This window comes from Salvia hispanica, chromosome 3 (assembly GCF_029641045.1).
Source record: "Salvia hispanica isolate PSC_SH4W2 chromosome 3, Shi_PSC_v1, whole genome shotgun sequence".
NCBI classification, from domain to species: domain Eukaryota; kingdom Viridiplantae; phylum Streptophyta; class Magnoliopsida; order Lamiales; family Lamiaceae; genus Salvia; species Salvia hispanica.
Genome location: NC_142694.1, coordinates 24,287,582 through 24,313,904, shown reverse-complemented (window position 1 = coordinate 24,313,904; position 26,323 = coordinate 24,287,582). Strand labels below are relative to the sequence as shown.

Sequence of the window (26,323 nt, the reverse complement as noted above, 5' to 3'; positions counted from 1 at the left end):
ATGATCTTTGTAATAAATTGATTACTAAGCAGTCAAAGTGTCAAACCAATTGACAACAAACATTACAAAAAATGTGATCAGGCATAAATGTATATTCTGATATTTATTCAGCTCTTCATTTTGTGAATGTTTGAAAAATTGATTGCACTCAATTCTTGCAGCAATGCTTTGCTACCCTATATTGTATGAGTTCCTCATCAGAAGCAAGGCCGAGAATGAGAGGTTTCTGACATGATAAAGTCTATATATAGTGAAGGCAAGAGAAGTTTGTTAAAAGTTGTAAACAATAATTATATGACATGATTTTTTGAGGAAACTGTCTTAGCCAGCATGAAATTTGATCATTACTTATGTTTTTTGGTCTTAATGCATTTTACTCTTTTTTATGCTATTTGATTAAGACAGTGCTACATAATTATGTGTCATATTTGACCTTGAGGTTCAAGTATGATAGGCCATGAGAATCTTCTCAATCTTCTATTACACACTCCATGCCATCCTCTCTCTGTCTATCTCACACACACACACTGCTTTACCCAGACATTGGCCTTAATTTTCTTGTTTTAATAAAATTTAAGAAAAAAGATCAAATTTTTACAACAAACTTTGTCTAAACTTCACCATTGATTCTAACAACATATATATGCTACACGTAAGTGAAGAAATATTCTATACTTCACATACAAATCCAAAAAAAGAACAATCTTTTACAAAAGGGGTTGCTTCTCAGTAACTCAGTTATCAGTTGGAGAAAAAAATGACAAATTATGATTAGTCATAATCACCCTCTTGAATAGGGAATTAGTTGGCATGCGTGCAAGGCAAAATTAGCAGTGTTTTTTATCCATTGAAATGGACCCTCCATAAGCTCCTGTCCAAATTCATGTCTCCTTTATATCATCATCAAAATTTATTTATTCGTTTATTACTTATGTTACTATTTTTTAATGTGCCCTTATATTATCTTATTATAATGATTAATCATTGGCTTTCAATTAATTATTTATTAGTGCATTTTAAATGGCTAAGAAAAATCATACGAAGTTAGGTTGTGAAGTGAGCATGAGGAATATTCAGAGAAGGACAAGACTTAAAATATTTGAAAACAAAAGATTGCCGAAATCTTGTATAAAGAAAAGGAAATCGAATAAATGTGTCCACAAAATTAGATAAAGACACTAAATACACACACCATAAGGTTGGTGAGAGTGACAAATGAGGGCACCCTTTTGCTGATATCAGTTTAACTAAAAGACAGAAACCATAGTTTCAAATTTGCCTTTTTTATCCAACCTTCTCTCCCTCTGTATTTTCTTGCAAATTTCAGTTCACAATCTCAACTCCATTTTTTCTTATTTTTATTTGTCAATCTTGTTTTGACATATTTTCTCTGGCACAGTCTTGATATTCTCAAAAAGTAGTTCCAATATTTACCAACCCAGAAAATCCCTATGTAGATTGTTAGTCTTTTCTGTCAGCTCAATTCAGATTCTCAGAAAGAGGTAGGTTGCCTGCAAGATCAGATTTTTATTCTCTCCCTGTTCCATTTCTTGCATTCTTTAATCAGTTTTTCCTTTTAACTTCTTCCTGTCTGAATTCCATTTGAAGTGTCAATTTGAAAGCATGAATCTTGGCAAGTTATTTTAAAGCCCTTGTTGTGAACCATATTCTTGAATTCTGATTATATAAGTTTTAGGCCAAAGACAGAATCTTGATTTCCAGCCCTGAATTTCAGCAGTTCTCATCAATGGGTAGAATTAGCCCAATAATTCTCCTAGTGATAGTGATTCTTGCAATTGGCTTCTTCCTTCTTGGATTACTACAGCTTGTGATTAGGTGTGTGATGAAAAGTCCATCATTTTCCTCAATCTCACAATCCAGCAGGTTCCCTGATGCTGCTTCTGCTGCTTCCCACACATTCCAGAGGCAGCTGCATCAGCTTTTCCGGCTGCATGACTCGGGCCTCGACCAGTCGTTGATCGATGCTCTGCCTCTTTTTTACTACAAGGACATCATAGGATTGAAGGAGCCATTTGATTGTGCTGTTTGTCTCTCTGAGTTCTCATTTCTCGACAAGCTCAAGGTCCTGCCTAATTGCAGCCATGCCTTCCACATCCACTGCATTGAAACATGGCTGCTGTCGAATTCGACCTGCCCTCTATGTCGAAGCCTAATCGGATTCGGGAATTCTGCTGATAGCCCCTTGTTCAGCACTTGTGATTTGGATCACCAATGGAGCAGCTTGTCTTGCCCTGATGGGCCTAGTGGCTCGTCTCCGGCCAATTCTAGGCCCGAGACGAGCAATGCTGGCGCGGCCAGGACGCTCTCCGTTCGTCTTGGGAAGTTTAGGAGCACTAATGAAGGAGTAGGTAGTGAAATCCAGATGCAAAATGAAGTCAGTAGCAGCAACATTGATGCTAGGAGATGTTATTCTATGGGTGCTTTTCAATATGTTGTTGGTGACACCAACCTTCAAGTGGCGCTGCCTCGTTGCAGTGGCGTTGCAACGAGGACTAAAGCGCGACTTGGCAGCGAGGAAGCCGATGAGAAGAAGATTGGTGTTAGGAGTAGAGGTGATAGCTTCTCTGTATCCAAGATTTGGCTATGGTCCAAGAAAGGCAAGCTCAATCCTACATCACAAGCAAATGAAAATATAGTAGTAAGTGATTTAGTATGAAAAATAGGTTGCTCTGATATGATGTTTGGATTAGGAGAAACTATAGTATTTTGTTTTCAATAGAGAAAAGCATTAGTCTTTTTACCTTAGCAGAAAAGATGACTAATTTTTTACTATAACTAGTTTTGTCAGTACAAATTACAAATCATGTTGCAAGTTTTCACATATATGAAGGTGAAAAAGTATGTGACAACATGCTTCATTTTCACATACCATATTCTGTTTTTAGAAGAAAATTTTGGTGGGGTGTTAATGTGATTCATGTGTGAAGACTTCTTAGGCTTTAGCCTTCTTTTTAGGTGCAATTGATTGATTTTATGTTCATTTTGAAGCACTACCATTATTGTTATAAGTTTGAAGCCCTTTTTGACTAAGTTTTTAGTCAATACTCCAAAGTTGATTATGTTTGTGAATTAGTGATATCTAATTATGAGGATTCTGACTAATTTTCATTCATTGGGTAAAAAAAATGGCATTTTATTGAGAGAAAAAGTTTGCATGAAAAAAGGTAAATTAGTTAAAGCCTTAGAATAAGATTTTATTCGACCTTTAAAGGAAAAAAGGGGAAGGCTAAAAAATAAGGCAAGTCGAATTTTTTAATTGCTTTCATAGTGATTAAATATGTAAATGGAATTAGATTCTCACTTGCAAAATCTTTATCCTATCTGTGGTTTAAAGGAAATATAGCATATTTTTCTGTTTTTTATTTTTTATTTTAAACAGCAATTAAACTACCATGTATTCTTTTTTATACTCCATAAGATAATTCTGACTATCAATGTATAAAGAATTTGAAATCTAAATAAAAGAAAGAGAAAAATTTTATGACGATGGAGACTACGCAATGGAGGCAGCATTCGACCCCAACTTCTTCAACATATATGACCGAGAAATAAAATGAAACACCTAAAATGAGGCTTAAAAAAAGATCAATAATGATTCTCCTTTGAGACTCGAATCCATAATCTATTAATAAGAAGAAAAAAAAACATCTTACCAACAGCTTCATCATCACACTAAAAATGAGACTTAACCCTAAACAAAATAAATGAAATGAAATAAGGGTGAGAGTACTTTGGTTTTACTAAAAGTATAATTTATGAAGGTAATTTTACATTTAAAAGAAATAATATCATTTTACATAGATTTAATTCTAGTACATCCTGCATTTTTTTAAATTGCGAAATTTGTTGTCTCACATGTTCTAAATACTTAACAAATAATGAAATTTTAAAATTTCTTTCTATTGACCAAATTTATTACTACTATATTTTACTTTTTTTAGTTTCTTAAGCCTAAAATACGCTGCTTAATCATCCACATCATCATTATTGATTGATATCACCAAAATTTGGCACGTTATATACCCATTTAGCTTTCGATTTCCTTGTGGAAGTTATCATGGGACAACTGAAAATTCTTGAAATTTCATAATTTGTCATTCAAAATTTAAGAAATACAGAATAAATTCAGAATTTGACAAAATTTAGTAATTTTATATTTAATGAAATGTTTTAGGAGTATTATAATGTTTCATTGGCATGATTTCATTTATTATTGATAATATTATTTGTTGTTGGTAATATTATTTGAAAACTCAGTAAATAAAAGAGAGTAAACTCGAACTCCAATGCCGTCTTAAAATCCGGCCGTCCAAATGAATCGTTATCAGCACCTCATCATAACGATAGATCCAACGGTCGATATTCACTCTCAGAAACCCTCAAAACACAAAGCCCGCGAAAGAGGAAGGAGAAGCAAAGCAAGCTATGTGTGGAAGAGGAAGGTGTACTCTTCGAGCGGATGCCATTGCTCAGGCCTGCCATTTCAACTCTCGCCCCATCCGCCATGTCGACATCGATCGGTTTGTTCTCGCTAATCGCCCTTTGATTTTCGCATTTTCGCCGATTTTAGTTTGATTTACACTTGCTTCCAACTCGAACGAAGAAGAAAACTGTTGATTTTGAGTGAAATTGGTGTGTGAATTAGGTATCGGCCGTCGTACAACGTCGCGCCGGGGTTCAGCGTGCCGGTGGTTCGACTAGACGACGGCGGTGGCGACGGCGACGGCGTCGTTTCGCACTGCATGAAGTGGGGACTGGTTCCTAGCTTTACTAAGAAAACTGATAAAATCGATCACTTTAAGATGGTAATACTAATTGTTTTTCTCTAGTGCTGTACTCTCTAATTTTGATTCGCATTTGAGAGAGAGTTGACTAATGCTGTAACTTCCTATTTTGACTTACATTTGTGCATGTGTGTGCATTTGATGAGATAGAGAGAGATGGGTGAAGCATGAAGGTTGTTTTTGTTTCGTAGCTATCTCACTTGTGCTGTGATTTTACAGTTCAATGCGAGGTGTGAATCGATAAGAGAGAAGGCTCCTTTTCGCCGACTTCTTCCAAAGAACAGGTGTTTGGTATCTTTTGAAGGGTATGTCTACCTGCAACTCTATGCATATATTCTTGTTTGTTGTTTCTGAAAGTTCATATATAGAGTGATTAACACCTTAATATCATGTTTTGTGCACCTGCTCCAACATCGTCATCATTTGATTTTCATCATTTCTGAATTTTCTGCTCTGAAAAAATGTGATGTATGCTTTTATGATATACTCCTATGACTATTAGTTCCAGTTTTTACCTGATAAAATTATGTTTTCAGATTTTATGAATGGAAGAAGGATGGATCTAAAAAGCAACCTTACTATGTCCACTTTAAGGACGGTCGTCCAATGGTTTTTGCTGCTCTATTCGATTCTTGGAAAAATTCAGAAGGTGAAATACACATTAATGAAGAACATGTCCATAAGACTTTGACCATGCGCTTTTTCTGAGCCATTTTTGTACTGTTTTTCCCATTCATTATGCAGGAGAAACGCTTTACACCTTCACTATTATCACTACTTCATCCTCGTCATCTCTGGAATGGCTTCATGGTTTGTGCTTTCCCTCCTTTTGATGATGAAATACACTTCCACTTGAACAGATCATAATATGGTTTGTTCATTTAAGTACAACATCACTCAGCTGTCATGGCTGCTGTTTTTGGAGATCAATTTGATTTCAAACTCATGTCTGTCTGTATTCGTATTCGCAGCAATTGTTTGATTATTTGTTACCCCATTGCAGATAGGATGCCTGTAATCTTGGGCAGCAAAGAATCAACTGATTGGTGGCTCAATGATTCTTCTTTGTCCAGTCTTGACAAAATACTCAAACCATATGAAGAAACAGATTTGGTGAGAACCCAAAATCTCTGGTTTTTTGTCCTTGGTGATATGTTGCTGGAGATGTGAACTGGGATTTAAAAGAAATTGGCTTTTTCTTACAGGCCTGGTATCCTGTCTCACCTGCAGTTGGTAAAATTTCTTTTGATGGACCTGAGTGCATTAAGGAGGTAATAATGTTCTATTAAGCACACACACAGTTATTAATCAGATCAAGACTTGATTTGTAGTCAATCACCATTAGGAAGATATGCTGCATTTAGTCAAAGAAGTATACTTAAATGTCATCATTCTGGGCATAACTAGATAATGATATGATATGTTACATTCTTGCATGTTGAATATTGTAACGAGACTGAGATCTCTTTACACAGGTAAAACTGGAGGAGACCAAGAGAATCTCTCAGTTTTTCTCAAAGAAACAAGCAAGCAAATCAGAGGATCCAACACCTGAAAAAACACCGATCAAAGAAGAGCTCCAGGAATGTATTGCACCAAAAATTGAGAAAGAGGAACCTCAAAATCAGTCTAAAGTTGAAAGCGCTGCAGTGAAGGATGAAGCTAGTGTGATGGAAGAACCAAAACAAGAAATTGTGAAAGATGAACCTTGTAGCCAAGAAGAATCTGTTACAAAAACAGGCAAGAGTGATACCAAAGATGCAGATCATGCAAAGCCATCTGCAAAAGAAACTGATAGGCTAAGGCTACTGCACATGAGTCCAATCAAGAAAAGAAGAATTGGGGCCAATGATAAACAAGGACAAGGTGCGGGTGATAAGCAACCAACTCTCTTTTCCTACTTTGGTAAGAACTAATAGTCGGTTGGTTTGTGGTTTTGTTGTATTAGCACATGTTCTGTATATATAAAGCTTATGGAGAATATTAGCTGGAAGTTCTGAACTAGGTTAGGTTTACAAGAATAGATTCACTAGAAATTTTTGTGTATAACCATCATTAGGTTCTTTGATGGTTTGATGTTCTAGTTTTATCTAATTCTTGAACCTGTGTTTTCAGCTTCTTGTTTTGCATCCGAATTTCTCTAGCGTTTGGCAAATACGATTTGTGGCTTTGTGCATGCGTCCGTTTTAGTTCCAATAGTGAAAAACCACCCAGATTTTCAAGTAGTGAGGTTCTTTTTCACTTGTGCTGCAATAAAGTTGAGACATCACAAATCTCTTCTTAGCAAGAGGTCTTGGATTCAAATCTCACTTGCGTGCATGCAGTGTAGCATAGCTCTCATAAAATTGTGGTTTTCAAATTCTCAGTACGCTGGGTTTGAGCCTCACGGGATGAGTTGGACTAGTTGGTTTGCTAGGCTTCGTGTGCATTCTATTCGTGGTATTGCCATTGGGTTGCTGAGGCCTTCTGGATATTTTCATCTTCGTGTTGATTCTTTTATGTAATAGACGATGGCATTTTCTTGATGGATTTTCGCCGTAAAGGTGAAAACTGGGCTCGGCTCCGAGGTTGTGATATACTGCTGTCAAGGCATTCCTTGAGGGGTTTTTTCGTTTCTTTTCATAATCAAATTGTTAAGTGTAAAGTAATATAATGTGATGATATCTTGACTTGTAGAATGTCATAAACTTTTGATTACACTCGATTCAAATAAAATTCTCTCACAAAACCTTAACACATATCAGTGGCGCAAGTTTCGATTGCACAAAAGCTCTCAATCCTAATCTTTAGCATCTCCAAATTAGTTACAGTAAAAACTAAAAAGGATATCAAGCCAAAATTTTAAAAGGAGTACTCCCTTCGTTCCCCGATTAAGAGTCACACTTTTTTATTTTGATCCGTCCTAAATTAAGATTCACACTTCATTTTTGTAGGTCTCACATTCCACTAACTCAATTCACTCACATTTTATTATAATAAAATCAATATAAAAAAATAGGTCACACATTCCACTAACTTTTTCAATAACTTTTTTTTACATTTCTTAAAACTCATGTTTGGTCAATCGGGGACGGAGGAAGTATTAGATTTAAACAAAAATAGAAAAATACTCCGTATCTACTTTCTCTAAATATGACTCTTTTCTTTAATATACATCTATTAAAAAAGACTCCTTTTAACAAACAGTCAGTCAAAATTTGCTGCACAGTCACTTTCGACAAATAAGTTGATTCATATTTTAAAAAATTAGTTTACTATTAGAAAAGAAAATCTAGAAAACACTTGTCAAAATATCATGACTCATAGCAAATAATCCAAAATTAATCAATGGCTTTAAGAAAAATAGGTCTTTTTAGGTCAAGAATAATAGAAAAGGCACCACTCACTCACCATCCCAGCATATCTTCTGTTATACCTCACCAATTGGGATAATGCAAAAATTATCCACAAAAAAAAGTAAGCATGCCTTCCAATTTCACTAATCCACATCAAAACTTTATGCCTCCAACAACAAACAATAATAAAAAAAACTATAAAGAAATGAGTCCAACATCGATGAGCTGTAAATAAATAAATAAAAAGTATTAATTCACAAACAAGTAATGAAAATACAATACTTACAAATAATTGAAAATGATTGCAGTGTATACGAATACAATACACAGCTAGACGAAGGTGGGCCCATCCTTGCCCATGTCCATCGATCCCTTGGCGTACCTGGATGAGAAATTCCGCGACGCGTAGTAGTAACCGTCGGCGTCGTCTTGCCCTTCCTTGGCGAAATCCCCAATTTGCCCCCCCGGCCCCTCGTCGAAATTCATCGCGTAGCTCAGCGGATCGTATTGGAAATTCGCGTGCTTTCCGCCGCTGCGGTTCCGATTGAACCGCCGGATGAACGTCTTCCACTTCGGCCCGGCCACCAGCTCCGACCACTCGCGGATCTTCATCACCGCGCCCGCGCCGCGCGACCGCATCCTCTGCCACCACGTCGTCGCACCGGAGGATTCGTCGCTGCGGCGGCGGTCGAAGCAGGGGAGGCTGAAGCAGCCGCGGCGGAATTCGGAGGATTCGTCGGCGTTTTCGGTGATTTGGATTGGGGATTCGCGAGGAGGCTCCATGAATTGATTAATTAGCATGTATACTTCAATAATTGTGTGTGTGTATATGTGAGAGCGGCGGAGAGTGAAATGGTTGGCGAATTATTCTCTCTCTCTCATTTCTGTGTGTTTGTGAGCTCTGGTTTTGCAGCGAATAACGGATGAAATAGTTATTGATGTTTCCGAAAATGGGCTCTATCGTATAGGGGAGTATAGCGGGAGTTTGGGGGTAAAAATGTAATTTGGCGGAACAGACTGGGCCCGGAAACCAGTCCAACCCATTGTATACGTGTCATCAAGAGATAAGGTTCAGTCTTCACTACTCATTTACTCGTGAATATACAATCCATAAAACCAAATTCTATTAATCCAATTCTATTTCGTCTCATAATATAAAAAATAGCTAAAAGTATATAAAAATTTTATTTATTTGTAGTTATTTAAGATTTTTCGGTTAAATTATACTCCAAAATACATGTACTTTTCATTTTCATCCTTCCCACGAAAATATATACATTCCATTTTTGGAAAGTTACAGTATCAATCTAATAATGCAGATCTCATTATCCACTAACACTACTTTCACTACAATTCTCGTCATCTTTCTTACTTTACCATATCATTCTCCTTTTCTCTCTTACTTAACCAATTTTTATCTTGATTTTTGTGCCATCCTATTACCCATATTTTTATGGGACGGGAGAGTAGTTATCCGATACTGTAGTCGGGGAATCAGGCATAGTGCTACTATGTCAATGCCAAGTGACTTAAACGAGATTGTTTATTCGTAAAGAAATAAATTTGATTGAAAAAATCAATAACATGACATGTAAGTAAATTTTTTTATTGTTTTCCCACTAATTTTACAAAATTGCATGACATCAAAATTTAATCAAATTTAATGTTTTTTCTTTTAAAATGGCCCAATTTCAAGTGTGCTGTCAATAGATATTTTCTCTCACTAGACAGGTGAAGACAAATGCGCTTTATACTTTATTCTAATTTTCTATTTGACTTAATACTACTCCTATGATGTAATTGAAGTGTTACAAAGTCTTATAAAACATTAATATGAAAGCTTGGGCGCGCATATCTTTACTCACAATATTGACAACATTAATTATGAAATTAAATATCATGGAATTAAACATTAATAATAAGCTCACTTTTTGTGTGTATTAATGGTCGGTGGCTTGGCACAAGCACAGCCAAAATATTAATGGTTTCTTTTATCACATTTGATTCGCTCATTACAGGATTTAAAATCATCAACTTGGATTAAAACTCACTCAGTCATACCTAATTATCATCCAATTGGAATTAAACTGGCTCTGCCATACCTAATTTACCTTTCAAACAAAGTTTGAATGAGTTGTTAAATATCTTTAGTTTGGATGAAAGATAGTTGGGTACATTTATTAATTTTTGAATCTTCGACCACCTAAATCCTAATTGTGATACAGTTTCAAAAAAGTATTTATGAATTAAATAATTAGTACTCCATTCCAGTTAAGATTAGGATAAAGATGAGGCCTGAAAGAATATCCAATAAATACTTCCAATCAGACTGGGATTTAATTAAATGAATATTATTTGCACCAGATTATAGTGGGGACCCTAAAATATTAAATACAGTTAATGATTGTTGGAAGACAGCCACCAACCTTGCCAAAAAAAATAACATATGTAAAAGACAGCAGTCACCTCTAACTAAGAACCAAACATATGCTAGAATATGACTAACTTGATCCTCTACAGTAGCTGTAGCAGATGACTTTTTATAAGTTTAACACAACTTTTTTTTTGAAGAAAAACATACACACACAACCACATGTGTTACTGTGTATCTGTGTGTGATGGACATGGATAGTAGAATATCACAATGTTACATCATATTAATCCCCCAAACTCAAAAAATCTGCAGAAATGTCAATTTCTACTAATAGGGCCAATATACATGACAATGATATGCACCTAATATGCCATCAAATATCAGCAAATATTTGTTGACACACTTTTGTTACATTAAGTAACCTCTTCACCATGCCCATATAGTATCACAATCAGGGGCGTCGACAGATCACACAGAGCAAAGAGTATATGCCAAATGAGATACCAAAAGTATCCAACAAGTTTGCACAGTTAGACATGAGTCATTCTCATAGAAAATCAACATGAAGATACACAGCAAAGAGTTGATTGCGTGACGCTCGCTGTCCTTTCCAGCTCTTGAAATTATCATTCCATTATATGTCTCTCATTCAAAAACTCCTAAATATGAGCATAAACTATTCAAACATTCAAGTTCAAAGACTCCTAAATACAAGTACAAACTATTTAAGAACTGCTTGAAACGAGTATAACTGTATAACCATTCGATTCAAATCCAAAAATTCCAATAAATCTTAAATTCGAGTATAAACTGTTTATTAATTCAAATCAGACTAAAAAAACTCATAGAAATGAGTATAACCTTTCTAGCCAAATTGGATCCAATTCCATGTATAAAAAGTTAGATGCATAACTTATCCTAGACTTGCATTTGCAAGATGATAAATACCATAACATAAGATTCAATTGAATTCGAAACAGAGAATTGAAAGAGACATATACCCCATTCCCTTCCCCAAAGATGATACCTACATATATACTGCTCTAAGTAAACTATTGAACAAGGCCTTTCTCTTACAATATTGCATTGTCATTCGTAAGGACAAGAACCCGACTCAGAGCCATTTATAAGACAACTGAAAGGCTAGAGAGTCCAGCCCTCAAGCAAAGTTACAATCGTCATTTCACCACGGAATACTCAAAACACAGAGTCAAGTAATATAAACATAACACTACCTAATTCAAACACATAACAGTAAGCATAGATGATAGATCACAATCTCAGAACTATCAAATGCATACACCATTTGTATGTAGTATTACCTACAATGTCACCGTGCTCCAAACTCCACCGCGTGTTTTCCCGTAGACCTCCCCGGCCACGTCTGAGCTCCCAGAATCAATGGCAATCGCCCCAAAAAGTGCACGGAACGCACCACAGACCACAGCAGGAGCTGTGGCATTAGTCTTGCTCGCGACCCTCACAACGTTCTGCAAACCAAGCCGGAACCCCTCAGCATTGCAGGAACCCTCCACCTTAGCCGCCTCAGCAATCGCAAGGTTCAAATCCTTGGCCGAAATATCCACATCTTTCCTTAGCAATTGCAACACGACAGAGGTTTAAATGACACTTTCCCCCAATACGCTTAGAGCCTTGTTGTTCTCCTCTGAGTAGGAGGAGTGCGTCATTGCTCGTCGCAGCAATCCAACTCTCCGAAATGTATAGCTACAAGCTCGTTGCATAAGCATTTCATCAAATTTGTAGTAATACCACGTTTAACCATAGAGCAAAATTTCAACAATGTGTCAAAATTAAATACAAACAAATGGTGTACAGCGGAAATGAGCATAATTACTTGATCTGATTTTGGAGATTGGCGATTGCGATCGAGAAAGGTGTCGACACTCTCCGGCAAAGATGATTCTACTTCAGAAAATGCCTATCGCCAAAAAAGAGGAATAAAGGGGAAAGGAAACACACGCACGCATACAAATAAATTCACATAAGCAGTGAATATATGAATGATCACGTACCACATTTTATTTAATTGATTTCGAAAGAGAGAATAAAATTATTAATTAGCGGCGCCGAGGAAGAAATGAGAGTGATCAAGAGAAAAAGGGGTGTAACAGAAACCCTAAAATGGGGACCCATGTTCTTGCTACGACGATGGAAACGTCAGTGAAACAATTTGAGAAGTGAACTTTTGTGAATTTGAGCGACGTTATTTACCTTTTACATTTACCTTTTTCATTCTCTTTCTCTTTCTCATTTTTTTTTTTCAAGAATTGATTCTTGGGCTCCACTGATCATATCAGAGAAGTGGGCTATCTTTTATTGGCCCAATACAAATGGACCGTGCCTAATAATAATATTTATTTTTAAAATATAGGAGTAATAAATAATAATTTTACATTAATTCTGTAGCCCGTGTGAACCTAACCCTAGGGTCAGCTCATTGGTTAGTGGTAAAACGATTTATGAACTATTCACTTCATTGTTTCTGAAAACAATTGATATAGGTCTAGGTAATAATGTGTTTGAAGGTACTTATTAGTGGTAAAACTAGGGGTGTCGAAACGGGTAGCGGGTAACGGGTATTCCCGAACCGGTACTTATTAGTGGTAAAACTAGGGGTGTCGAAACGGGTAGCGGGTAACGGGTATTTCCGAACCCGACCCGATACCCGTCGGGTAACGGGTACCCGATACCCGATGGAGTCGGGTAACGGGGCGGGATCGGGTATGACTATTTTGGATTTTGCGGGTATCGGGTATACCCGATACCCGCTCGGGTAACCCGTTAGTCCCGACATACCCGATATGTATATTAATATTTTATAATTTTTTATTTTTAATTTTAATATTTGGTGACTTTTGGTTATAATTATTTACTACTTTTGATGAAAGTGAGACATTGTTGGTTACTTTGTTAATTTTTCATATTTAGTTTTTTGAATGGTGATATGAATTTAGGAGTTTGGATTTTTTGGCACTGTAATTTAATTTGAATTTACATATTTACAGGTGGTAATTTGGAACATGAAAATTTGAAGCAGATATTTCAATTTTTTTTAAAAAAATATAAGTTTCTAATTCCTTATTTACAGTATGTAAACAACATAGAAGGAGAAATTAAGCATTTTAACTTAAAATTTTGGAAACACACGAAGGCAGAGAATCAAATATTACAATTACATTACATGCTTCATCTCAATTCTCAGCAAAATTAATTAATAAAGTTAAAGGGTTAAAGTGAGAATTTACAACATTCAACAAGTAGTATTTTGTATTATAAACTATACAAATAAATAAAAAAAGAAGATTTGGAAAAAAAAAATTGGCTTCGGGTCGGGTACCCGCGGTGTCGGGTGCGGGATACCCGACTCGGGTATCGGGTAATACCCAACTCACTGCGGGACGGGTATCGGGACAAAGTTTTCGGCCAAAGTCGGGTGCGGGTACCCGCGGGTACCCGTTTCGACACCCCTAGGTAAAACATTGTGTTTTAGTTTTAGTTGAAGATAAATTTAATGACTAAACATATTCTCATCTTGAAAATAAGATAAACACTTTGATATACGTGCATATTCCGTGCGCAGATTAATTTTACAGTAAATTCTAAAAATGTTTGAAGGTAACTACTTATTAAGTACTATTACTATTAATTGAATTGGTTAAGAAATAATTAAAGTAATTAATGCATTGTTTCATGTGGCCCACATGATATGGTAGCGCAAATATGAGACCACTCTATGCCATGAGCGTTATCCTAAGCACACACAACATAGTAGTAGCGAACACAATTCCACTTCAACCTCATCGCCGAGGCCCGAGCCCAACAGTCGGCACCAACTGGAATCTCCATCACAGAGTTTGTCCAATTTAAGCCGTGAGCCTAAATGTTTTGCAACTAGTCACATGTTGTCAAGTAATTTATGTTTTTATACTACTAATATATACTAGTATACACTAAATAATTAATTCCACACCTCAGTAGAAATTAGTGATTAATAGCATCAGCTGTAATTTCCCCTATAAGGTATCAATAATGTCTTCTTCCCCCAAATCTTAATAAATGTTTTTATATTAATAAATGTCTTACATCTATAAAGGGAAAAAAGAACACTTCATTGAATAAAAGATAAATACAATCTCAAACAAATCACATACCAAGATTGAGCAAATCCCAAATCGCGCAAAATCGCAGCATGCCGGGCCCGGGCCCGCACATGATCTACGCCATCGGGTCGGGCCAAGGGCTGATGCATGTCTCGAACGGGCGATTCGGGCCGCACCACTGCGTCACGTACGCCATCAACGCCTTCTTCGGGCCGGACATAGGGTCGTTCTGTGAGTGGCTGAGCTCAACTATGGGTTCGGGCCGGTTCCTGGGCTCCTCCGTCGAGCAATGGATCCACAACCCGTTTTACTACGCTTTGATTCTGGGCTTCCCTCTTTCACTTCTCTACACCTGGGTTTCCCGATTTCTCCTGCAAAAGGGCGTCCTTGATTCTTTCTCTGGGGTCAGTCAGTATCAACGCAACTTTCACTTATAATGATGAATTTTAGTTTTTTAAATGTTTTTCCTTATTAGGAATTTCCTTACATAGACTTGGATTAACTTCGGGTTGGAATATGTATGAATTTTGCTGGCGAATCTGGAAATTTTAAGCCATCACCAACTGAAATTGAATGATCATGTATCCTAAAATTGCGATCTCTTTGGTAGGTAACCCTAACCCTAAAAGGGATTGAAATTTTGAGTTTGATTAAAATTTTGTCAAGTGCATTTTTCCCCAGAATATTTAGCTGAGATTTTGAATTCGGTGCATCATAGGCTATTATTGCCTCAATTTAAAAAAAAAATATGATGCTCAGTTAAATATTTTAAAAGAAACATGGTTTGCTCCAATAAATGGAAGAATTTAACACATATATGATGTTCTCCATGTATTATGTGTATACAAGCTGTTTAGAAGTTGGGTCAGTGTTGATTTTAAGGCTATACTTGTGTATATAAGATAGGAAATTTAGGAACTATACTAGCTAATAGTAGTATGAAAATTATGAGTTGTGTTGAAGTATGCGCGAGTGGAAATAGTTACGGATCATTCTTCATTTCGGCTGTCTTTAGAGAAATGTAGAGGATTATGAAGTTCAAACTGTTTTATGTTTTCGTAGTGTGCCTCAGTTTACAGCAGTGAATGGTATAGTATGCATTTTGTGTTCGGATCTTTCTATTCAGTCCTAACTTTGTTCGTTATAAAGGATGATGTAGTTACTCATGAAGAGTTTTGTGGTTTAGGTTCCCTTAAACGCGAGACAGTGCTTCTTGTTGATCTTTGCTGGATCTTTGTCACATTTTTTCTTGGATCATCTGTTTGAGGTAATGCTTCTGCTGGTTTATGTCCTTTATCGAACAGCAGTTAGAGTTCAAGGCTGCTCGATGTTTGATCATGACTAAATCATTCTATATATGAACGTTACTATGCTAGTGAAGTTTTTGAGGTTTCGTTGTTATGAGGCGTGCTTTGGAGTGAGTTTCTTGAACGGGATCGATTTCATTCATTTACAGGAGAATGGGCATTCTTCCATGTATACTTGGATATTGAGCACCGGCTGGTGGAAAACCCGAGCACCAGTCAATCCCGATGCTGTTGTTGTTATTGGCCTTCTCTGTGCAGCCTTAATTGGAGGTTTTATATACATCTACAGGTTTCATGGATTCGTCTGTCAGTAAATTTGTCGAGATCTAGCAAATGGCTATCGCGATGTTTCATTCTATCGTTGCTCTACCCCTTTTGCAGAGTGAAGCCCTTGAAGTCGGTGAGAAGGCAATACCACAAGTCGCTGAATTTGACCTTGGCAGTGGCAGTTGCATACTGCCTGTGGTGCGCGAGCCAGATTTATTTGGTCAGGCCTCGTCGTGCAGCTGTTGGGGAGGAGGCTGACTTGGGAGTCCTCGTGTTCCTTGGCATCTTCTTCTTCTTCCCGCACTGGCTGTGCGTACTGTCTATGAACACGAAGGAGATCGTTGAATCCGCGGATCAACTCCCCCATTGAAAGTGAGGGAAAGAATGGGCTCACAATACAGTTCATGTTTAAATTTCAAATGTACATTAAACGAATACTCCCGCCGTCCCACAAATATTGTCCCACTTTGACCTGACACGAGTTTTAAAAAGTTATAATGAAAAGTGAGTTAGAAAAAGTTAGGAGAATGTGAGTCCTACTTTTATATATGTTTTATAATAAAATGTGAGTAAAAATGAGATAAGAGAATATGAGATCCACTACAAAAAATGATAAAAAGTGAAATAGGACAAATTTTGTTGGGATGGATGGAAATAGTAAAATGAGACAAACTTTCAGGGACGGAGGAAAAGTACTTATTTTGAAGAGTGTTAGCTGCTTAATCAATAGTATTTCATTAATTACTAATGATTAGTTAACTAAGATCAACTAATCCTATAGTCAAATTTTGTGTTTGACAAGTTTGAGTTATATCCTATAATAGAGAACAAAAATGTATTGGAGACATAATGTCTTAGACATTATGAGGTTAAAGTCGTAATTGTACATTATATTATTATTTGTATTCAAAATGATGTTATGTTTATATAGTTTACTACCCTTTTGTTCATTAATATACTTAATTAAGGACATTGCTCTAATTATGCGTATTCAATTATTTTGTTAGCATACGCAGGGCGAATCCACATGTATTAGTAGTGGGGCAATGCCCCTGTTCAAAAATGTTCTTCTATACTAATTTTTCTTTAAATTAAAATATTTATTTGAGTTTCTTCTAAAATGCTCCTTCTCAATTCTTCAATCATTTGCTTATGTATATTTTTGCCCCTCTTGAATTTAATTCTTGGCTCCGCCCCTGAGCATACGACCTTTATATTTATGATTGACAATATTTTTTTTAATCACATCTTTCTTTCATTTATTTAAGAGTAAAGGCCAAAATTGGTCCTCAACATACGACCATTTTACGTTTTTAGTCATAAACATTATCTTTTGAATTTTGTGGTCCTGAACATATGGGAATTTGATCATTTTGGTCCTCCTCAATATTTCCGTTAAAAACTAACGGTTAACGGGTTTAATCCTGATTTTGACTAAATTAGACTTTTAATTCTGATTTTTACAACCTAATTAATTCTCTAATTATTTTACTAAATTAGCCCCATTTGTCGACCCTCCGCTCGCTCTACTCCCTCTTCCCATTCCTCCGCACCTCCCCTCCCTCCTTCAGTCCTCCATCTTCCCCTTCTCCTTCCTCGTCTCTCTCCTCACATTCTTCCTCACCCTCTCCTTCTCTATCTTCGCCTCTGTTTTCACACTAGAAAGTCCCAGCGCCCCCGCCGCCAAGCCGTCGTTTTCCTGCTCAGATTCTGACCAAAAACATTTTTATCAACATCACCTCACACATATCATAGCAAATCCAATTATTCCATGAGAATTAAACGGCCAACCCAAGATTTTCCGTTCCACAAAATCACTGAGGCCATGATCTGCACTACCTGAAAATTAGGAACCAAATCAGTTTCAGCAAACCCTAAAAATTATCTATTACTTTCACGTTACACATTCCCTCAAGAGAGTGGGCAGAAGTTCAGATTATCAAAGGCAGATTCTTCACCACACAAGAAGGCGACGCCGCTGCCTGTGCGTGTCCGGCAGTGGCGGCGAGGGGGAGTAGGGGCTGACCGCGACGACGGCGGCGGCTTCAGTCTGCATCGCGACCGCACAGCAGCGGCAGCGCTGGATGATCGTGGCTGACAGCAGCTGCTCGTACCAAACTCAGCGGCGACGGAGAATCAGTGGCAGCAACGGCAGACGGAAGCTGCGAGAGAGAAAGAAAAGAGTGAGATGGAGGAGGGTGGCTTGCGACGGCGAGAAGAGGGCGGACTAATTGGGTTTTCTCCAAAAGTGCATTTTGCTAATTGGGTTTCTACAAATTAGGGAATTAATTAGGGAGTACAAAATTAGAATTAAAAGTCTAATTTGGTCTAAATTGGGATTAAACTCGTTGATTTTAGTTTTAAACGGAAATATTGACGGAGGACCAAAATGATCAAATTTCTATATGTGCATGACCAAAAAATCAAAAAGATAAAGTTTAGGACCAAAATCATAAAATGACCATGTGTTCAGGACCAGTTTTGGCCTTTACACTTTATTTAAAGACACATATTTAAAGTTTTAAAATAGTGTAATTCCATCTATATATTTAGTGTTCATTTATCGATCTAATAAAGTAAGATATATTTATCCGCAAATAATTTATAATGGATTTCTTATCAAATTAGTTTTTATAATTTTAATTTAAATAAATTACTAAGTCTACATAATTAATATTTGTTCTTTCCAAAATTTAATCTCTATATATCCTTAATTTCTGAAACGTTACAATTGAACCTCGATAAAAATAAAATCATAAAATCATATGTTCTTAACTCGTCAAATTTCTTTTATAAAATAGTACTATTAGACTTTTTGGCTCCACTCCACTCAACGGAATTGTTAACGGATGACCAATTGTGATTCGATTTGAAATGTACATGACCAAAAAATTCAAAAGATAAAGTTTAGAACTAAAATCATAAAATGGGCATATGTTCAGGACCAATTTTGGTCTTTATTCTATATAATATTACTAATTAAGTTTAATAATATTATATAGACTAATATTACTAATTTAAGTTTAGTAATGTTATTATCACCATAATGTTCAATTTCAAAGTCATACATAATATAAAATTAAAATAGTTACTTATTTTATAGCAGAATTAAGAAAACAAGTCATATTATGTAAAACTAACAATATTATAATCACAAAATAAACAATAAAATACAAAATATGGAGATATCTTATATAAAAATTAAAATACAAACTAACTAATGGTATATAAAAAGTATAAAAAATAGAAAGAAAATCAAACTTATACAAAGCACATTACGAATATAATTAAGATATAAAAATAATATAGTAATAAAATATACTAGCTTCCTAATACTACTGCTTAAAAAAATATAAAAATCTGCCTAATATTTGTAAAAATAAAGTCTAATCTTACGCATTAACGAAAACAATATTACAATTTAGCTAAAATCAATACAGATATATATCTAATTTGATTTGGCATGTATAATCCAATTAGGGTATATTAGTCCATATTTGAATTAATCTTATGTCAAAGAGACATAGGGGTATTATGTCATGGAGACATTATGTCTCTAAATCACTATCCGAGAACAATAGAGAATTAGTGTGATCCATTTGGAATATATCACTTGTTCTTACTCCTATAGTCATATTTTGGTAGTTAGTGTTTTCTGTTTTTTGACTTTTAGTGAATTTTTAAAAATATCCCAATTTTCATTTTTTCGTTAAATGTCCACAACTTTAAGCATTTATCATAAAATGCTATACAAAATTTGATCACAAAAAGTTGAATCATTTTGCCATAGTTTGAGATGCTCTTTTACACATGACTGTTTTAGCAAAAATAACAATATTGTTTTAGCACAAATGCTATGAATTAGGGACAAAAATCGAAAGTTATGGATATTTTGATGGAAAAAATTATAAGTTGAGGACATAGTAGCATATAACTTGGGCTTTGGTTTTGCTAATCAAATTATTCTATTATTTATAAATACACACACATAGGAAGTATACAAATATTTTTTTCTTTAAGGCAGTACAGTTATTTTATTTTTTTCAACTTCTCAAAACAATGATTTTTATTTTGAAATCTCTACAATCTGAAGAGTTGCCAATGCCATAAATGTGAAGCCACTTCGTTAACATCTAGAAAGTGGAAAGAGGTGTTCGAAAGCCGAGGTAACAACTTTCCACCCCATTCTTGTCTTATTATTCATATGATACTGCTACTAAAATAATACTATAGCCAAATAACAAGATATAAAAATACTTACATAAAAGAAATAGTGACAAATAGAAAAAAGCAAAATATCAATTTTTATTATTCAAAATATTTTATGCTAGTTTTGTAAATTGTATTCTTTCTAAATTTAGGAAATCAATTCTAATTTTGCTAGCTAGTTTTGAATACTTTTTCAAAACGTAGGGGGTAGGATGAAAATTCTATTTATATTATATCTTTAAATTGATTGATATATTATGACGTTTTGCGATCATTTTTATTATAGCAATAATAATTATGGCGAGTTCATCAGTCAAAATATAAGTCAATAATTAAGGATGGTAGTTAAGTGACATGTGTCAATAAAAAATAAATTTTATTTATTCAGATCAAATCTCGAAATCCTCTCAAAGGATTAGTTTTCAAAATATCTTTTCAAAAGGTATAAGGTCCATAAGTTATTATATTACATTATCTCTATATCTCCTTTTTTTGAATAAAATAAGTAATATTATTAAAAAATCAATCACACGAAAATTTAGAGGCTTTTGTATTCCAACATAATCACGCAACCTATAAACGCAAATCTTTTTACACTATCTCACTACTATATTCCACATGGGAAGCATAATGAGTTTTCTCCCTAACTAAATAAATAATTCTAAATTTTACATTAATAAATGGAGTACTCCTAAGTCCTACCTCTATTTCATTCACCAATAATATTTTATTTCTAATATCACTTTGAGTTTCAAGTACAAATATCCCATGTGGCGTTCTGTCAATTTCAAAAAGAAAATGTTGACTGATGATAACATTTTGCTCAAAATTAGAAAAATAAAAGGTAATTGATCTGGTATTGAAGCATGTCTCTTTTGTTCTTTCTCTAGTTGCTATGCCATTAATTATTAAACGCCACGATAATCATTAAAAGCTAAACGATAATGCTTAATCAAAACACTAATTGGATTGGATTGGTAGAGAGAATGGGTAAGAGCATCCGCAATGGTAGGCTAGCCATCGGCTAGCCGATTAACGTGGCTAGTCGAACCATTGGAGTAGGTTAGCGGGAAATCGGCCAAAATTTCGGCGTGGGCTAGCCGATCGCGTTGCGCTGGCCGATGCGCTGGCCGCCATTGTGGCGTGCCGATCGGCCAGCGATCAGCGAGACCCCCGTTCGGCTAGCGGCAAACTATAATGGATTCAAAGCATACTAACATTTGTTAATGTATTTTTTAATAAATTAGTGAGGAGTAGAGTGGGGCGGTGGCTCGTGTGTTGAAGCCCGGATTTTATTTTATTATGTAATTTTTTTTATTTTTGGTTAATGTACTTTTTTTATTTAAATAAAATTAACGAATTTTTTCAGTATATGTGTCGTAAATTTAATTCCGTAAATGTAGTATATTTTGAATTATTTTTATTGCGGCTGGCCTATGGCTAGCCTATGGCTGGCCTAAATCTGATGTGGCAGGTGATTTTTTTAGTGTTGCTGACGTGGCAGGGGAGAGAATGGCTGGCCTATGACTGGCCTACCGACCATTGCGGATGCTCTAAAGGCGTGGAAAGCTATAGAGATAATTATGAAATCAAATAGTGACATGCAAGATAAAGACAAGTCACCTTTGTTGAATATGGAGATTAAATAAGGCCGTGTTTGGCTCATTTTCTCACATAAATATGGATTTAGACGTCATGATGTAAAAGGTTAGCCTATTATAATTCTGGAATATACCTTTCCAAACAGGCCTTTTAAGGGGGATTTTGCTGGAGTGAAGTGAGAGGGTGACTATACATTTCACCATTTTCATCATATCTTCAAAATTTTGCAGGCTCACAAAAAAGGAAAAAAGATTCTCCATGGCAGCTCGAAGAATCTCCTCCATGCTCTCTCGCTCTCTCTCTCTCACCTCTTCTGCTTCTTCATTTGGTGATTTTTCAATCCATCTTCACCTCCACTGTGTGTTTTTCATTTGGTGATTTTTCAATCCATCTTCACCTCCACTGTGTGTTTTTCATTTGGTGATTTTTCAATCCATCTTCACCTCCACTGTGTGTTTTTCATTTGGTGATTTTTCAATCCATCTTCACCTCCACTGTTGTTTTTCATTTGGTGATTTTCTCCTGTTTGTGTTTTTGCTAGTGATTTAGGACTTTTAGACTTAAAGGGTGTGGGTAATCTTGATAATCCTAGATAAAGTTGTGATCTTTTTTGTTGGTTTAATTAAATGGTGGATTCATTTTCATGTTTTTGCTAGTGATTCAAGCAAGTGTTTTAGGACTTTGAGACTTATGGGTGTGGATAATCTTGATAATCCTAGTTAAAGATGAGATTTTTTTCTTGGTTTTATGTTTTGATGATGAGTTTCTGTATTTTCTATCGTGTAGTAAATGACCCTTTTTTCATTTTCTTGCAAGGAATCCAATTTCTGAGCATCCAATGAATTGATTTAGACCAAAATGATTCTATTACTTGATATTAATGCAAAGATGTGTTTTTTTAATAATTGATGTACTTTTTATAGGTAGAAGATATGGAAATGGAAGGGGAATGCAAAGATTTAGTACTGCTGCAGTTCTTGAGGAGCCAATAACTCCTCCTGTTCAAATCAATTACACCAAGCTTCTCATCAATGGCCAATTTGTGGATTCAGCATCTGGTAATAGAATTTATGCAAGAATTAGTCTTTCTGCATAGTTCAATTGATATGGACTTAATCAGCAGCAATTCTCTCTGTTCAGGGAAAACATTCCCCACATTGGATCCCCGGACCGGAGAAGTCATCGCCCACGTTGCTGAGGGCGATAAGGAAGACATCAACCGCGCAGTCTCAGCTGCTCGTAAGGCCTTTGACGAAGGGCCATGGCCTAAAATGAGTGCTTATGTAAGGATATGTGCATTTTGATTCCCCTTCATTTTTTAAGATTGTTACATACCTGATGGTGTTTGATGGTTTAGGAAAGGTCGCGTATAATGCTGCGTTTCGCTGATTTAGTCGAGAAAAACATTGAAGAGATAGCTCAGCTCGAGACATGGGACAATGGCAAGCCATACCAGCAAGCTTTGACAGCTGAACTTCCTATGTTTGTTCGATTGTTCCATTACTATGCTGGTAACGTATCGTTTGAGTGCCCGATATGTTGTTGTTGAATGAGGCAAAACTTGTGAGAGTCTGGTTGTTTTTCGTGTATGTGCAGGTTGGGCGGATAAAATCCACGGACTGACAGTGCCTGCTGACGGACCTCACCACGTTCAGACTCTGCACGAGCCAATCGGTGTTGCTGGCCAGATCATTCCGTGGAACTTTCCGCTTCTCATGTTCGCTTGGAAAGTTGGCCCTGCTCTTGCTTGTGGAAACACCATTGTCCTCAAGAGTGCCGAGCAGACGCCCTTGACTGCTTTGTACGTTGCCAAATTGTTCCACGAGGTAGCTTTCTTTTCGTCTTTGTTGTTCGTGCAACGTATCTTTATTCATAACATAGTTGAAATCAACAATGTGATTAAATTGAACTTGTTACCAACAAGTTCAATTTTTGTTATACTCATCCGCCTAAGGTTGATTTCGTTTCGGCTTTTCATTAGGCCGGCCTTCCTGAGGGCGTTCTCAATATCGTGTCTGGATACGGCCCAACTGCCGGTGCAGCTCTCGCCAGTCACATGGATGTAGACAAGGTATTTTGTGACATCTAAGTTTCAAACTCTCAACTTAGTTTATGAAACCTCTGCTGCTCTTCTGCAGATTGCCTTCACCGGATCAACCGAGACAGGTAAAATCATCCTCGAGCTAGCTGCAAAGAGCAATCTCAAGCCGGTAACACTCGAACTCGGGGGCAAATCTCCATTCATCATATGCGAGGACGCTGATATCGATAGAGCCGTGGAGCTAGCACACTTTGCTCTCTTCTTTAACCAGGTTAAATAAACTACCTCAATTTGATGATCAAATGCTTAAATTTCATCACTCAAATCCACCATCAAACAGGGCCAATGCTGCTGCGCTGGTTCGCGCACATATGTCCACGAAAAGATCCACGACGAGTTCATTGCCAAGGCTAAGGCACGCGCTCTTAGACGCACGGTTGGCGACCCCTTCAAGAAAGAGATCGAGCAAGGTCCACAGGTAAGTAACTTTCTGCATTTGTACACTGTAACCACATTCGTCGTATGATCTGCTTAAAGATTGCTTTCGACATCTTATCAGATCGACTCGGAGCAGTTCCAGAAGGTTCTTGGCTACATAAAATCGGGCATTGACAGCAATGCCACTCTGGAATGCGGAGGGGAACGATTCGGATCAAAAGGCTACTTCATTCAGCCAACGGTGTTCTCCAACGTTAAGGTATGGCTGTCTATATTTGGTATCAGAGTAGGTCCAAGTCGATGTGGATTTATTTATAGAGTAAATGTCAATTTTGGTCCTAAACATATGACCAAATACGAATTTGGTCCAAAATATTCACTTTTTTGAAAAACAGGTCCATAACAAATGAAAATGTCACCGAAGTAGTCCTTTTTTTGACGGAACAGTCAAAAAAGGAATACTCCGACAAGGATTTCATTTGTTATGGATCTGTTTTCCAAAAAGTGAATGTCTTGGACCAAATTCGTATTTGGGTCATATGTTTATGACCAAAATTGTCCTTTACTCATTTATTTACGATCCTAATTGACGAGTGTGAAACAGGACGATATGTTGATAGCACAGGACGAGATTTTCGGGCCGGTCCAATCCATCTTGAAGTTCAAGTAAGTCTTGCACTACTCTTGTTAATTTGGTTACACATTTGTACAAGTGTGGCACGAGTGATCGATGTTGGGGCGTGCAGGGACATCGACGAGGTGCTCAGACGAGCAAATGCTTCGCGGTATGGACTAGCAGCGGGCGTGTTTACATCTAACATTGACACGGCCAACACATTGTCGAGGGGGTTGAGGGCCGGCACGGTGTGGGTGAACTGCTTTGACGTGTTCGACGCGGGGATCCCGTTCGGAGGGTACAAGATGAGCGGCATCGGGCGGGAGAAGGGGATCTACAGCCTCAGCAACTACCTGCAGGTGAAAGCTGTGGTTTCCCCTTTGAAGAATCCTGCTTGGTTGTAAGATAAAACTGTTTAATTGCTTCAGACATGGATGGATAAAACAGTTTTAATAAGGTCCATGTGTTATTTTGATCATGTAATTGTCTTTTTATAATGATAATAGGGTTATTTGTCCCTAAAATTACAAACTTTGATAAAAGTCTGGAGTATTTTTCATGATGTTAAAATTTAGTTGCAAAATTATGAACTTGTTTAGTATAGTGAATTTTCTCTGTTGAATTGTGAGAAAATTTTAAGCTCAAGTTATGCACAAAATGTTGTTTGCACTTATTAAAAATGACGTTATTTAGACTAGCTAAAAATAAACTTAAAATTTAGTTGCAAAAATATGAACTAATGTTGTATTAATTCTCACAATTTGGAATTTGTTGAAATTTGAAAGAAATTTTTAAGCTCCAAGTTACATACAAAATCGACTTTGTTTCTAATATTGACCGGTTTGACCACCTACATAATCATAGGTTCTCCGTCGGTTCAATTCAGGGTAATTCATACTCAGTGGGAAATACTGAATTTCGGTCAAAATTTATAAATTTATAGCCTATTATTAACTGTTAGTATTATTGAACTTTGGACATAGTGTTGTGCTTTTGTGTCACATCGTCTAATATGTCAGGATCTATATGAAATGGTATTAAAAAATATCACTAAAATTTAAAAAAATATAACGTCAAATTATTTATATATCACGCTATGTTAATATGTGTCTACGCACAAAACATTATATGGCATACACGTTTCTTATACTACAAAATCGAACATGATCCCATTCCAACCATATAAATATTGGGACCATTAAATCTTA

The 26,323-nt window shown here is 36.2% G+C and overlaps 4 protein-coding genes and 2 pseudogenes across 6 annotated transcripts; 4 read left to right on the top strand and 2 right to left on the bottom strand.

The window, feature by feature from the left end:
• Positions 1-1,228: 1,228 nt before the first annotated feature.
• LOC125212644 (RING-H2 finger protein ATL46 pseudogene) lies at positions 1,229-2,887 on the top strand (annotated as a pseudogene). Its single transcript, XR_016136660.1, has 2 exons — positions 1,229-1,502; positions 1,697-2,887. The product of XR_016136660.1 is annotated as an RING-H2 finger protein ATL46 pseudogene (transcript).
• A 1,501-nt stretch (positions 2,888-4,388) lies between these two features.
• On the top strand, positions 4,389-6,919 carry LOC125211659 (embryonic stem cell-specific 5-hydroxymethylcytosine-binding protein). The gene is made up of 8 exons (XM_048111551.2): positions 4,389-4,541; positions 4,667-4,826; positions 5,025-5,110; positions 5,342-5,454; positions 5,550-5,615; positions 5,809-5,918; positions 6,011-6,076; positions 6,281-6,919. Exons 1-8 carry the CDS (start codon positions 4,447-4,449, stop codon positions 6,719-6,721), a joined length of 1,137 nt encoding a protein of 378 aa, XP_047967508.1. The 5' UTR covers positions 4,389-4,446; the 3' UTR covers positions 6,722-6,919.
• Positions 6,920-8,346: 1,427 nt separating this feature from the next.
• On the bottom strand, positions 8,347-9,049 carry LOC125209716 (uncharacterized). The gene has a single exon (XM_048109298.2). It carries the CDS (start codon positions 8,939-8,941, stop codon positions 8,471-8,473), a length of 471 nt encoding a protein of 156 aa, XP_047965255.2. The 5' UTR covers positions 8,942-9,049; the 3' UTR covers positions 8,347-8,470.
• Positions 9,050-11,581: 2,532 nt separating this feature from the next.
• LOC148930412 (protein NUCLEAR FUSION DEFECTIVE 2-like) lies at positions 11,582-12,688 on the bottom strand (annotated as a pseudogene). Its single transcript, XR_016136704.1, has 3 exons — positions 12,599-12,688; positions 12,370-12,455; positions 11,582-12,239 (listed from the first exon to the last, which is right to left on the bottom strand). The product of XR_016136704.1 is annotated as a protein NUCLEAR FUSION DEFECTIVE 2-like (transcript).
• A 1,955-nt stretch (positions 12,689-14,643) lies between these two features.
• On the top strand, positions 14,644-16,731 carry LOC125212289 (uncharacterized). Its single transcript, XM_048112409.2, has 4 exons — positions 14,644-15,039; positions 15,822-15,902; positions 16,092-16,231; positions 16,324-16,731. The coding sequence occupies exons 1-4, from the start codon at positions 14,725-14,727 to the stop codon at positions 16,577-16,579; spliced, it is 792 nt and encodes a 263-aa protein (XP_047968366.1). The 5' UTR covers positions 14,644-14,724; the 3' UTR covers positions 16,580-16,731.
• A 5,455-nt stretch (positions 16,732-22,186) lies between these two features.
• On the top strand, positions 22,187-25,657 carry LOC125214559 (benzaldehyde dehydrogenase, mitochondrial-like). Its single transcript, XM_048115639.2, has 11 exons — positions 22,187-22,348; positions 22,944-23,078; positions 23,161-23,303; positions 23,378-23,531; positions 23,617-23,846; positions 24,002-24,091; positions 24,159-24,332; positions 24,402-24,539; positions 24,621-24,758; positions 25,104-25,165; positions 25,246-25,657. Exons 1-11 carry the CDS (start codon positions 22,279-22,281, stop codon positions 25,517-25,519), a joined length of 1,608 nt encoding a protein of 535 aa, XP_047971596.1. The 5' UTR covers positions 22,187-22,278; the 3' UTR covers positions 25,520-25,657.
• The last annotated feature ends 666 nt before the right edge of the window (positions 25,658-26,323 follow it).